The sequence below is a fragment of the Phocoena phocoena genome, chromosome 1 (genome assembly GCF_963924675.1).
Source record: "Phocoena phocoena chromosome 1, mPhoPho1.1, whole genome shotgun sequence".
Lineage (NCBI taxonomy): Eukaryota > Metazoa > Chordata > Mammalia > Artiodactyla > Phocoenidae > Phocoena > Phocoena phocoena.
Genome location: NC_089219.1, coordinates 88735681 through 88750599, shown reverse-complemented (window position 1 = coordinate 88750599; position 14919 = coordinate 88735681). Strand labels below are relative to the sequence as shown.

Sequence of the window (14919 nt, the reverse complement as noted above, 5' to 3'; positions counted from 1 at the left end):
CTCCTACAATCACATTTTGGGGTGGAATATTCTACTACTCTTCATGTTCAATACAAAGTGTTTGTTTTTTCTCTTCCTTAACCGTAGGGGAAATTTGAGAGCTCCACCAGACCAATTCATAGACTAGTGAGGAGGAATGAATGAATAGAATGTCTTTCCATAGTTTTCTAGCAGTGGAAAATTTTTATTTGCTTAGAATAGAATGTCAAAGCTAACTCAGTTTTCTGCTGATTTTCAGAGGTTGGCTCTAGTTTACTTATTCCCACAGAGATTCTGCTGTACTATAGCACTGATTTCCTAGCATCCAACTTTGACAATTAAATGCTCTTAAAACCTTTTTCTTTTTGGTTGTAAAAATACATGGTAATAGCCCAAGATAGTTTTTCTTATATCACTACTCTACAGTTAGAGAATAAAACAACCAAATTAGTATTAGCCATGAAAATAAAACCTTCCACAGCATTCCTTAAGCCATATTCAAAGCAAAGAAAAAATTTAAATGCTATATTGTCTTAGGAAAGCATTTAAGATTGTCACAGATTTTACATGATTCATGTAATTTACCTCACATTTGATTCTCATTTCATATGTATTTGAGAAATTTATTAGGAAAATGTTTACAATACAATGTGTTTTAAAATTTATGAAAGAAACTTGCATTTTTTAACTTGTAGCTGCTACATAATTTTAACAGAAATGAAGTAAACAGCAGGCAATAATAATCATTAAACAGTACCTGGTACCCATACACCCCTCTCACTCACTCTAGTACCCTTGTGTGTTTTTCCATTTTACAGTTGTGTTTTCCCATTCTGAAGTAACTCATCTATTACGCTTTTTGACTGAATACTTTAAGTTGAATTTATTTATATAAGACACTAAGCTTGTTTAGTTTTCTACTAAAGAGTAAAATTTTACCTTGTTACCAGATTCAGAAGAAGATGTTGTTGAAACTCCTGCTGTGTCCCATGATGAACACACACACCAAGAGATAAAGGGCCAAAAAACACTGGCAACTCCTGCAGTTCGTCGCCTTGCAATGGAAAACAATGTAAGTTTTCTTAATATTTAAGTGTGAGATCACACAGAAGGTATACATGTGTATCTATGAAGAATTACCAGCTATCCCATGATGAGATGGCTCAAGTTGGGATTAAAGGAAACATGAAAATGTCTGTTACTAAAAAGTGATAGTTGCATAAAAGTCCTCATGAACAATGAAAAGAAAATTGTGAACTTATTATTCATGTTAATTGAGAAGTGTGGATTTATTATTCTTCCTGAGAGCCTAATAACAGTAAGGGCTACCATTTATTGAGCACTGGTAAATACTAGTGTCTTAGATCAGGTACCCTACAAGCATAGCCTGAGACAGGGGTTTGGGAACACATGATTGATTGATTGAGACAGTGATCATGTTTACTAGGAATGAAGGAAGCAGTATAGGGAAGGGATGGGAAATGGGCCAGGCAAGGATGTGGTCCCAAGGATCTGCCTGATCCCAGGGAGGTAGGGAAAACCATAGAGCTATACTGACTTGTATCAAGGAGCCTGGCCTTCTGTTTTCCCTCTTAACCTGGCAGTCATTGCTGCTTTACCTCCAAAGTGAGATGGCTCCTAGGCATTGTGCTAATAATTTACATGTTATCTCATTAAATCTTCACAACTCTGAGACAAAGGGCCCTTCTAAGACTTAGAGAGGTCAAATAACTGGTCCAAGGTCACACAGCTAACCCAGTGGTGGAACCAGGATTCTGTGAGAGTCTCTGTGACTCTAAAACCAGTGCTCTTAATCATTAATAGTGTCTCAACAATTGATGCCTCCATTATTTGAGCACTTCTGAGCCAGACAGTATACATACATTATCACTATTCCGCACAGTAACCTTGCAGACTGGTTTGGGTTATCCCAGATGAGAAAAGGTAGAGAAGTTGATTAAGTTGCCTAAAATCAAGTAAGTAGCTGAACTGGGGATTTGAGCACAAATCTGTGTGGTTCCAAAGCCTGAGTTCTTTCCACTATGCCTCACAATGCAGGCTTTTGTTTGTCTGTTTTTGAGAGAAGTAGTTAAATTACAGTTGAGGGGGAAAAAGTTTACATTTTGGGAATAGGTAATAAGAGTCATTAAAATGTTCATTCTCCTTCAGCTAGTTATCCTACCATTGGGGAAGTATCCCAAGGAGATAATCTAGGATATATTAAAGTGTTTTATATAACCAAAAATTAGAAGGCACACGTGTTCAAAATCAGGGAAATGCTTAGGAAAATTATGTTATAAACCCTTAATGAAAATTTATTAGCCATTGAATGTGTTCAAACATGAAGACGATTTAGCTTAACAGAAAAATAGAAATAGTAATATGGAACACTACACTGTTAAGGGCAGCAGATGAAATAACGATCTTATATATTGCTTTGAAAGCTATAAACATTTTACCATTTTTAAAAAAATTATATAAAAGGACTACCTGTAGAAATATATGATGTGGCTTTCCTTTCCCTAAAGATGTGTATAATTAGAGCATTTGTATAATTACTAGAATTACTAGAATTACTAGAAATTAAATAACAGATTTATTATTGTAAAATCACCTTTTCCCCCCTTTTTTTGCAGTTTGTATATTAATTATTGAGTTTGTCTAAGATTAAAAACCAGTGGCACTTACAGTTGTTTGTAATTACCTAAAAATTATGTTTAAATTCTTAGAGTTCATTTGTTATAAACTAAATGTGATGTGATAAAGTCCTTTACTCTTTTGTGGTCATTATTAGAGAAGCATTAATACAAATGAAATAGGACTTAACCTTGAGAGTTTAACTAATATACACTATGCGTGAGGATATCATCCAAGCTAATGTGTCTTTTTATTTAAATACAGTTCAATTTAGTGAAATATTTTATCTCTATTACCAAACATAGGAAGTGATTAAGTAAAGCCAGATCACAAATGTTTCTAAGAAGTATCATGAGTGCCCAGTAGAAAGTGGAATTATATCATCTATTGTTTCTTCTGTGGAAAGCAATAATAAAACTTAACTATTTGACCCTTAACTTGGACCAAGGAACTCACATTCCAAGTATGCCTCAATAAAGTTAATTTCAGTGTTTTGTACTGATCTTTCTAAAACAGCCATCAGAAAAAAAACTAATTCAAGAGAGCTTTTATAGGATGATTATTTTAACCATTACATGTTTACTGGTAGCCAAGGTCAGAAACAGTGGTCTACATTTGTTACAGTATTTAACTCTTGTTTAAACTTTCAGTTCTTCTTATGTAGTCTCCAAGAATAGAAAAAAATCAAATAAGAATTATGCAAGAAATTTAGAAATAGTTGACTGTTTAAAAATGTGTTTTTATAAATAGCTATATACAATGTAGATATTACATTGTTACCACATGGGCAAATGAACAGTAAGTACAGAAGTAACAAATGATCACTTATGAAGAGTAGCTATAGTTTATAGCATTCTATTGAGAAGATGAAAATGTTATTTATAGTTTGCAGTGTTCTATTAAGATAATTAAAATGTTATTTCCTTATACTAATTTATTGGGCAGAGATACTTTTTTACCTTCAGTTCATTTAATTTCACTTAAAGACCTCAGTGATGGGTTTATTTATTTTTAGGTAGTTTTATTTTTAGCATTAAAATGTGTCATTTTTTAGATTAAGCTGAGTGAAGTTGTTGGCTCTGGAAAAGATGGCAGAATACTTAAAGAAGATATTCTCAGCTATCTGGAAAAGCAAACAGGAGCTATACTACCTCCTTCACCAAAAGCTGAAAGTATGCCACCTCCACCAAAACCAAAAGAGAGAACTATTCCTATACCAATATCAAAACCTCCAGTATTCACAGGCAAAGACAGAACAGAACCCATAAAAGGTAATAATAATAGTAATGTAAGGTAATAGAGTAATTATTTGGGGGGAAGCTACTTCAACATGATGAAATTACAGTTTTTCTAGGAAAAGCTTTAATATATACTGATAATTTTTGAAGAGTAACATGTTAGCAGGTTTCTTAGAGTATAAATTTGTGTAAAGATATTTTTTCTGTTTGAAGACTTGCTCGGTATATTTTAAATATTATTTTTTGTTAGCTTTCAAAACAACTACTTCTGATTTGTTATTTACAAATTCTTAGGATGATTAACTTCCAGAAGAGTGGCTTTGCAAGAAGCCATTGTGTAAATACATGGCTTGCATCCTTTTGAATTTATTATTATTATTTTGGCATTATTATTATTATTTTTTGTTTGGCTGCATTGGGTATTCGTTGCTGTGCTCGGGCTTTCTCTAGTTGCGGTGAGCAGGGGCTATCCTTCGTTACGGTGTAAGGGCTTTTCATTGCAGTGTCTTCTCTTGTTGCGGAGCACAGGCTCTAGGTGCGCAGGCTTCAGTAGCTGTGGCACACAGGCTCAGTAGTTGTGGCTCACAGGCTCCAGAGCACAGGCTCTGTAGTTGTGGCGCATGGGCTTATTTGCTCTGCGGCATGTGGGATCTTCCCGGATGGGAGCTCAAACCCGTGTCCCCTGCATTGGCAGGCGGATTCTTAACCACTGCGCCACCAGGGAAGCCACCTTTTGAATTTTTTATATACCACAGTGTTGAAAGCAGTTACCTGTTATATTATTACAATTGACACTGGGTGTTGTGCTATAGTCAATGCTTTAGCATTGAAATTACTGGCTTTCAAGTTATGTAATGAAGATGGTAGCTCCAAGAGGAAGAGATTAGTTAAGAGTAAGTAACATTAGAAAACCTTCTATTTTAGTTTTTAAAGGGCTTAAAGGATTAAAGAATTTTTATAAAGTACATATATATATGCATATATGTATATATACGTATATATATATGTATATTTAATGTTTTCCAGGCTTTCACAAAGCAATGGTCAAGACCATGTCTGCAGCCCTGAAGATACCTCATTTTGGGTATTGTGATGATGTTGACCTTACTGAACTGGTTAAGCTGCGAGAAGAATTAAAACCCATTGCTTTTGCTCGTGGAATTAAACTCTCCTTCATGCCCTTCTTCTTAAAGGTAAGATTTTAGTCATTTCAAACAAGGCTTGAGTAAGACGTTTAAATTTTGTTTTGTGAATGAGCAATGTGTTAACTATGGATTTGAATAAAAATATATTTCTCACAATATCACATAGTTAGAAAAATGTACAAGTACACTCTTTGTTTCATGGAAGTTTATAAAATTGAAATTTCCGTGTCAGATTTTTATCTACTTATCTCTGACCTAGGTGAGGATTGTCCTGCCATGTAGATAAAGCCTTTAATTCTGAAAGGATCACTCCAGCAAAGTCCTGATTTGAAGAAAAGTGAGACTTGGGATTGATCTTCCACTTTTCAACAAACTTATATTGAGGCCTCTGGGAATCATTTCTAGTACTAGGCCTTGGTGCCAGTATCAAAAGAATAAGGCCGTCAGCTGACCTTGAGCAGCCCGCTAACCACGATTTAGAAAGCAGCCGCCATATGCCTGACCCCATACCAAGCGTGCTGTATACATTATCCCTTTTAATGATCAGAATAATGTTAACATGTAAATATTGCTATCCCCATTTTCCATTTAAGGAAATTAGCACTTAGAGAAGTTGAGAAACTTGTCAAGAATTTACATCTAACAAGTGGAGAAGCTAAGTTTTCGGTTCTGGTCCATTTTTCTCAAAAATGCATACTGTTGTCTCTAAATCCAGTGTGGCTTCCTACCAGCCCTTTCCATGGTTCTTTTCAATGGTTCCCCTTCAGGATTGCCTTCAGGATGGTTTCTAAATGCGTTAATGTGGCATAAAAAAGTATTTCTATGCGTTCTATGCGTCTCTACCACCCACCTCTCCAGTCTTCTCTCTCACAGTCACTCTCTCCGCTATAGTCAGATTAAGCTACGCATAGTTGCTGGAATACACAACTTGACCTGAAATGCCACCTCCTCCCTTGATGTGCATCCTAAACACCAAATTTTGCTCCAGTGTACAGAAGCCGGTTCCTCCTACAGAAGCCAGTGGTGGTCACAGTTTGAGTTAAATGGCCTTGTGTTTCTCATTGCAGTTTATCTCAATGTTTTGAACGTGTTTATACTCAGTTGTCTCTTCACTGATGCTGAGTCTTGTAAGGCAGAAGCTGTTCTCCTATATGTCCATCTTTTTAACAACTACCCTCACAGGGAAAGAGATGGTCTATAAACATGAGATGTAGTAGGTGCCAGTAAATGAGAGATCTGAACTATATTACAGCTATAGAGGGTCATCTGTAGAGACACAGCAATTGAAACACGTGGATGAGATCACCCAAATTATGTGTGAAGGAGAAGAAAAGAAGGCTAAGGGTTTTACACCAGTGTTTAAGGGGTAGGTAGAAACTGAGTTGGCAAAGGCAATGGAAGAGGCTGAGTGGGGTCAGTGGTTTGACAATAGGAGAACCAGAAAAGAGTCACTTAGTAGCCAAGTGTATCTATTGCTGTATAACAAACCACCCCCAAATTTCATGGTTTGAAACAATTACCATGTATTATTTCTCATGAATCTACAGGTGAGCAGGACCTGTCTGCTGATCTTAGCAGAGCTCACTTATATGTCTATAGACAGGTACTAGATGGGCTAGGGGCCCGCTGGTGTAGGGTGGCCTCAGTGAGGATGACTCATTTCTCTTCTGGATGTCTCTCATCTACCCAGTATGCTAGCCTGCACCTGGTCTCAGTACTGCGGGGGTGAAGAGAGGAAGCAGAATGTTAGCACTTTCCCCAAGCTGTGTGCACTGAGTTTGTTTTTAACTCATTGACCAAGGCAAGTCACATGACTAAGCTCAGCATCAGCTTGCAAGAGCGCTACCAAGGGACTTGGATAAGGAGGCTCCTTATAGATCGGGGCCTTTGATTCAGCCTCTCACACCGAGAGACAAGAAAAAAGTTTTAAGAGGAAAGTAGATAATGGTTATATGCATTACAGAGGTTAAATAGGATAAGGGATGGGAACAGGCTATTGGAGTGGTAATGAAGAGGTCATGTGTGGCCTCAGCCAGAACTTACTGAATAAAGTATTGTTGAGGTAGAAGCTTAGTTGCAGTTAGTTGGGGAATGAAAGAAATTAAGGAAGAGGAGAAACCTGAAAAAATATGCAGATAGGCAGACAGGGCATAGGTGCAGGTGACAGATACGGTGGTTGGAGTAGATTGAAGAAAGGTTCCATCTGCTCCCTCCTCTCCTGCAAGGAAAAATTGAGCAGGTCTGTAGGCTGAGGGAAAGAGCTGGAAAATGGAAAGTTAAAAATGTGTGAATGGGGGGCTTCCCTGGTGGTGCAGTGGTTGAGAGTCCGCCTGCCAATGCAGGGGACATGGGTTCGTGCCCTAGTCCGGGAAGATCCCACATGCCGCGGAGCGGCTGGGCCTGTGAGCCATGGCCGCTGAGCCTGCGTGTCCAGAGCCTGTGCTCCGCAGCAGGAGAGGCCACAACAGTGAAAGGCCCGCGTACCGCAAAAAAAAAAAAGTGTGAATGGGAAGCACTGTTAGAACAATGCCTGAGCATGAGGGCAGAATGAGTTGAAGACCCCAGTGGAGAAGTTCACGGGGAGGAGAAGAGAGTGCCACCTCTTGTTTCAGACTGAGTTCCTCTTACTGCTTCCTTTGACAAGTCTGTTTTGCAGCAAGGACAGTCCAGCTTTTTAATATGTTAAGTTTATTTCATGATTGTTTTTCTTTATTGTTCCAGTCTGAATGAAATATCTGATCTGTATTTTGAAAATAAAAGTTAATATGCTTTGTTTTAAAATAACATTTTTTCCAGTCTATATAATTTTAGAACATTTGGAAAATACTACAAAGTATTGTACAGGGGGAAAAAAAGACCTCTTATCTGTGGACACACACCTTGTTTTTCCTTTTACAAAATTTGGATTATACTCAAAATACTGTTTTTAATGTATAACACTTTAATCTTAGTTATGGATTTTTATATAAAGAAGATTAAAGTTATAGTTATCAAATCAAATGCTTAATAAAACTTTCCTTAACTCTCTAGTTCAAGGATATTTCTTTTTTTCTGTCAAGACCACTGACCCACAGACAAAAATAACACTTAACACAATGCATATAAAGAACTCTTAATTGGACAAGATGAAGGCAGTAGGAGAGGGAATTCTTTCTTTTTTGCGGTACGCGGGCCTCTCACTGTTGTGGCTTCTCCCGTTGTGGAGCACAGGTTCCGGACGCACAGGCTCAGTGGCCATGGCTCACGGGTCCAGCCGCTCCGCAGCATGTGGGATCTTCCCGGACCGGGGCACGAACCCGTGTCCCCTGCATCGGCAGGCAGACTCTCAATCACTGCGCCACCAGGGAAGCCCGAGGGAATTCTTTTTAGGGACAATTTTAAGCATTTTTATTTTCCCTTTTTTTGTGGGGGGTGGGTTAGGGGCTGTGCCACTTGGCACTGCTTACAGGATCTTAGTTCCCCAGCCAGGGATTGACCCGGGTCCACAGCAGTGAAAGCGTGGAGTCCTAACCACTGGACTGCCATGGAATTCCCTATTTTCCTATTTTTTAAACTGACTATAAGGCATGACAACGAAATGCAGTGTGTGAACTTTGATTAGATCCTGGGTGGGCAGAGAAACAGCTATAAAGAATTGGAGACAGGTAAATCTGAACATGGACAGAAGTGAAATGGTAGTAAGAGAAAAAAGGAAAAAGGAAAGGGAGAGATTAAGGCAGGAGAAGGCACAAATGCCATCAATTGTAGGAAACGGGCTCTAAAGTAAATATTTGCACCAGCTCTGCCCTTCGCTTGGCCAAGGACACCAGGTGGAACACTGGCCTCTCAAATCTTTATCACTTGTTCTTTCTACAGAGGAAAATAGCTTACTGCCTTTCTGTTTTTGTTTTTGTTGCGGTACGCGGGCCTCAGGCTCCGGACGCGCAAGCTCAGCGGCCGTGGCTCACGAGCCCCGCCGCCCCGCAGCACGTGGGATCTTGCCGGACCCGGGCACGAACCCATGTCTCCTGCATCGGCAGGCGGACTCTCAACCACTGCGCCACCAGGGAAGCCCTACCTTTTTGTGTTTAATTCAATGTTTCTTTGAACTACAGGTTTGCTTCTCACGGAAACCTTAAGACTCTACATGTAAGTGAGGAAAACATGTAGAATTTAGACCTTTTTTTGGTACTTTGGTCAGTCTGCATAGTTTGAAAATCTCCTTGATGTTTACAAGCTCCCTGATTACTTTATCTTTTATTCTTAAATGATAAGGGTAACCTAGTTCCACATTGCTGGGAGGTAACATAGGGAGTAATATGCCTGGTACATGTAGACTTGCAATTAAACTCAGCTTAAATAAGAGTTCTTTCCTTCCATCCTTTCCATCTTATTGCTTCAAATCCCCTATCCTTTCCAAGTTAAAAGTGCTAACATTGTATTTCTCTCTCTAAACAGGCTGCTTCCTTGGGATTACTACAGTTTCCTATCCTTAATGCTTCTGTGGATGAAAACTGCCAGAACATAACATATAAGGTTGGCTATGTGCTGCGATAAATAAAAGTGCAAATGTGCTTGTAGGTTAAAGAAGCTTCTATTATACCTCAAGTGGTGATCTTCTTCAAACTGGAAATTAAAGTATGGGGTAAAACATTAAACTGAAGATAAATCTGTTGCTATTGATGTTGGTTTTACTGGTTAATAATACTATTCAGATATGCAGATTGCCATTTTTAACGCCTTTTGGTTTTCTGGTTAAAATAATGGAAATATACAGCTGTGAGGCAATGGTTTACATTTCCCATCGTACATATCCTCTCCGCAAACAGAAGAGCTCTCTCAAAATGGAATTCCTGCAGTTTTTAAAACAAGAATAATTTAGGGACTTCCCTGGTGGTCCAGTGGTTAAGACTTCGCGCTCCCAATGCAGGGGGCCCGGGTTCGATTCCTGGTCGGGGAACTAGATCCCACATGCCATAAGAAGATCCCGCACACAGCAACGAAGATCCTACGTGCCGCAACTAAGACCCGGCACAGCCAAATAAATATTTAAAAAAAAAAATAAAATAAAATCACATGCTTGTGTATTGATACCCATTTAAAAAAATAAACAAAGGGACTTCCCTTGTGGTCCAGTGGTTGAGAATCCGCCTTCCAATGCAGGGCATGTGGGTTCAATCCCTGGTCGAGGAACTAAGATACCACATGCCGCAGGACAACTAAGCCCCAAGTGCTGTGGAGCCCGTGTGCCACAATTAGAGGCCTGGTACAGCCAAAAATAAGTAAATATTTTTTAAAATTTTAAAAATAAATAAAATAAAACAAGAATCATTTAAATGAGCAAAGTACTGAAAGTTTGAATTCGTTGAGTGAACTCTTCTGTTTGGAGTGAAAGTTCATTAAGGCTGAGAACTCTTTTGAGGATGCGGCCCTTACTTATATTTCTTATTAGAAATATATAACCAGGAAGTGAGCTTTACATTCTGGGGGGGTTGGATCTAAAATCTTTCCGTGTTATTAATACAACTTCCTCATTAAGTATATACTTGTTGCAAACAATTCAGACAAGAAAATAGTGATACTTACCTTCAGTCCCATAATCCTAAAATAACTCACTTTATGCTGAGATGTACATCTGTCTAGGATTTTATTTTTACACAGTTAAAAAATATGGGGCTTCCCTGGTGGCGCAGTGGTTGAGAGTCTGACTGCTGATGTCAGGGGACACGAGTTCGTGCCCCGGTCCGGGAAAATCCCACATGACGCGGAACAGCTGGGCCCGTGAGCCATGGCCTCTGGGCCTGCGCGTCCGGAGCCTGTGCTTCGCAACGGGAGAGGCCACAACAGTGAGAGGCCCGCATACCGCAAAGAAAAAGAAAAAAGGAATTATATATATTATATATATATAATATCATATATCTTTTTATATTTAAAACGTTTTTCTTTTAACTATTTTCTATTTAATATGTTTTAGACATCATTGCATGTCAATAAATATAGCTTTGTTATCATTTGTTTAGCCAGTGACTTATTGATAAGCATTTTGATCATTTGCACTTTTTCAATCTTATAAACAATCTGACTCAGCATCTCTGTTCATCTCTACATACTTTTGCATTTATCTCCTTAGCACACGTTTTTGTAAATGTTGGTATGTACTGTTAAATGTTCTCCAGAAAGTATATACCAGCTTACACTTCCACTAACAATGGATGGAAATAATCTATTGCCCTATATTCTTACCAAAAAAAATTTATCTTTTTCAAAAAAATCTTTTAAAATTATTTCTTTTAAATCATCACCAATATGGTGACAATAGTTTTCTATAGTTGAGTTCATAAGGCAGTAAAAGTTGAGACTTTCTTTTCTGTTAGCTTACGAAAAGGCTCCTGTATAATTGTTTGTTTGTTTATTTTTAGGCTTCTCATAACATTGGGATAGCAATGGATACAGAGCAGGGCTTGATTGTACCTAATGTGAAAAACATTCAGGTCCGCTCCATATTTGAGATCGCCACTGAATTGAACCGCCTCCAGAAATTGGGCTCTGCAGGTCAGCTCAGCACCACTGACCTTACAGGAGGAACATTTACTCTTTCCAACATTGGATCAGTGAGTAATAGTAATATTCAAGTTCATAAACCATAACTTAAGATTTGTGACCATATGCTCAGTTAAAAATATAAACTTTAATTTGCCATTTGTTCCTCAGAAGCTTAATTTTTCTACTCTATTTTGTTTTTTAGATTGGTGGTACCTACGCCAGACCCGTGATATTGCCACCCGAAGTGGCAATTGGGGCCCTGGGAAAAATTAAGGTATGTTTGTTACATAGTTGAAAAAAGAGTTTAAGCAAATTGGGGTAGGAAAAACAAAGAAGAGTAACCGTTTCTGAGGTTTTTCCCCTCACTTTGTAGGTTTGAGTATGGTATTGGGTTTAGTAAGCCAATTATTTCTTCCTAAGAACTAGGTCTATAACTCCAGTGGCTGCCTCTCTGTAGAGTAAATACTTGTGATCTGGATTGTTTCTGTATGGATCAACCATTGTGGATTATGCCAGGCACAGGTGTGAGTCTTTATGAATAATCACAAATATAGCCAATCTGAGTCTATCAAAATATCTTTATTTCAGTATACCAAAGAATAGTAAGCCAATCCAAATTATTTATAACGGTAAAACACCATTGAGAGAGTTTTTCTTAAACTTTGCTCTGTTCAAGAATCATTGGGAGTGCAGTTAAAAATGCAGATTTCTTGGCCTTGGGGACAGAACCTCCAAAATTTACATATTAAACAAGAACCCATGTGGCCATGTTATAGAAGACTGACTTAAAATAAGGGTTGCAGTGATTCTTAACCCTGGCTACACATTAGAATCATCTGGAGAGTGTGAAAAAAGTGCCCAAGCTCACCCCATACCAACTGCACCAGAATTTGTGGGGGGCTGGGGCTTGGGCATCCCTATTAACTCAGGGTTGAGAACCACCCAAGTTAAAGAAATAAGCTCATAGATACTATTTCAATACCACCATTATTAAATGTCATTGTCACTACATTAACCTTGATTTTGATCTTCACGTTTTCAGAAGAACCTTTCTTCTTCTCTGTATTTATAATGCTTCCACATGGAACATCTCTGAGACTTGCTTTTCATGAGTTTATTACTTTCATGTCGGCATCCAAAATCTTCACAGATACTTTCATTCAGCCTTTGATTTGCTTTCTAGCAGCTGGTACTTTGGTTGCTAAGTTACTCCCACTTCTAGCTCTACTTTCCCTTCTGGCCCACGGAAGAGACAGGGAAGAAAAATAGGAACACATAGCATGACACTGTTCTGTCCAAATCAGAAGTTTCTCTAAGGGATTAATTTCTCTATCACTCGTCCGCCCCCAGCAAGCATTCAGCATTTGATTCTCACAGAATTCTGACTTCTTGCAGCTTACAAACAAACCATCATACCTATTTAACAAAGTTTTGTTTTCCCTTTTCCTGAAAGCAGTTTGTTTTCTTCTGAATTGTACATATAGGTATATAATTGTGGTAAACTATACATGACAAAGTTTACCATTTTAATCAAAGTGTATGGTTCAGCAGCAGTAGGTACAGTCACACTGTTTGCAACAATCACCACCGTCCATCTCCAGAACTTTTTTATCATCCCAAACTGAGACTCTGTGTGTACAATATATACCACATTTTGTTAATCTATGCATCTCTAATGAGTATTTGGATTGTTTCCATTTTTTGGCTATTGTGAATAATGCTGCTATGAACATTGGTGTACAATTATCTGTGTGAGATGCATTTTTTCAGAATCATCTCACTCATGGTTTTTTCAGGTTATGAAGCATAATTCTTAAAGTATAAATCTGCATAGTGACTTAATGTAGTTAATCCTTGTTGGGTAGGGACAGTATTTCATTCCTTTCTCCCTTTGGGTCATCTCTCCTTTGCTATCTTTTGTTTTCACTGTAAATTTTACACTGTCACTAAATAGTCTTAAGTCACTAAAACCTCCACATTCCTCCATTCTCAGTCCTTATCTTTCTTGACCTATTAGCTGCGCTTGAGTTGATTAATACTGCCTCTTTGGAAAACCTTCTTCACTGCGACTTGCAGAAAACCTCGCTAGTCTGCTTCCCCCCTACCTAGTGCCTGTTCCCTCTGAGTCTCCTTTGCCTCATCTCCCGATCTCTAAACATTGGAGGACCCCAGGGCTCAGTTCTGGCCCTTTTCTTTATCTGATCCAGTCTCATGGCTTTAAATACCATTTATATGCTGATGGCTCCCAAGTTTATATCTCCAGACCAGACTAAACCTCTCCTTTGAACTCCAAACTCTTATTTCCTACTCAGAAGTCTAACTAGGCATCTCCAATTTCCTGCCCCTTCCCTCACCACCACACCCTCTCACCTGAAGTCTTCTCCTCTCAGTGACTGGCCATTCTGTTCAGAAACCTCCAATAGCTTCTCACCTCACTCCAAATCAAAGGCAAACTAGCTGCAGCGGCCTACCATGGCTCTACACTGGTGCCACTCAGTGCGACTGGGACCCACATCAGGCTGTGACTGTTGTATCCGGGCTCTGAGGGGAGAACTACAGAAGGGGAGAGTAGGGCTCGGAAACCTTCGTTGCCCTTTGACAGAGTGATTTTATGTCTACTGAACCTAACAATAAGAGGTGGATCTTGCATTTTGTATATCTTTTTATATCATTATAAAAAGATAATATATTTTTGATATATATTCACTTTTGATATATTTTTAAAAAAATAACCTGCAATGAATTCACTTTTTTTAAAATCTGTTTTTGGAAAAGTCAGAGGCAGACTGGGAAGCATAACTGTTGTCTTAGCAACATGCCCCCCTTCAGCCTGCTCTTTCTGTGTCATCTCCCACCTCTCACCCCGGCCCCTTCAATACAGCCTCCCTGCCAACTTTGCTGGTCCTCCAACACTCCAGCCATGCTTCCCCCCGTCTTTCTCCAGGTGTCCATATGGCTTGCTTCCTCACTGCCTTCAGTGAGGACACCTTCTTGGTGAGGCTTTCCCTGCCTGCCCACCTGTTAAAAAAAAAATGCAACCTCTCCCCTATTTCCACCTCCTGTGTATAATCTCTATCTCCATTCCAAAGTGCCTTATTTTTTCATTTGTACTTTTCACTGTCTAACACACTATATATATTTTACTTATTTATCTTAATCATCTGTCTCTCCCCATTAAAATGTTAGCTCCAAGAGGGCAAGGATTGTTATTTGTTTTGTTCATTGCTTTATCCCCAGAGTCTAGCAGAGTACCTGGTACATGGTAGATGCTCAATAAATAGCTGTTAAATAATTGAAATCTGAAACGAAGTTCACTGTACATACGGAAATTATACAGACGACAGGAAATATCTTGGGGAAACTCTGAAAGCTTGAAGCACACACTCACAAAGATAGGA

The 14919-nt window shown here is 38.7% G+C and overlaps 1 protein-coding gene across 1 annotated transcript in view; it reads left to right on the top strand.

Moving 5' to 3' along the window:
- Positions 1–14919, top strand: part of DBT (dihydrolipoamide branched chain transacylase E2) — a 42324-nt gene that overhangs the window by 27086 nt on the left and 319 nt on the right. The window contains exons 5-10 of the mRNA XM_065885446.1: positions 930–1051; positions 3671–3887; positions 4881–5047; positions 9437–9514; positions 11398–11589; positions 11724–11795. Coding sequence (XP_065741518.1) covers positions 930–1051; positions 3671–3887; positions 4881–5047; positions 9437–9514; positions 11398–11589; positions 11724–11795 — 848 coding nt within the window. The remainder of the gene's footprint in view (positions 1–929; positions 1052–3670; positions 3888–4880; positions 5048–9436; positions 9515–11397; positions 11590–11723; positions 11796–14919) is intronic.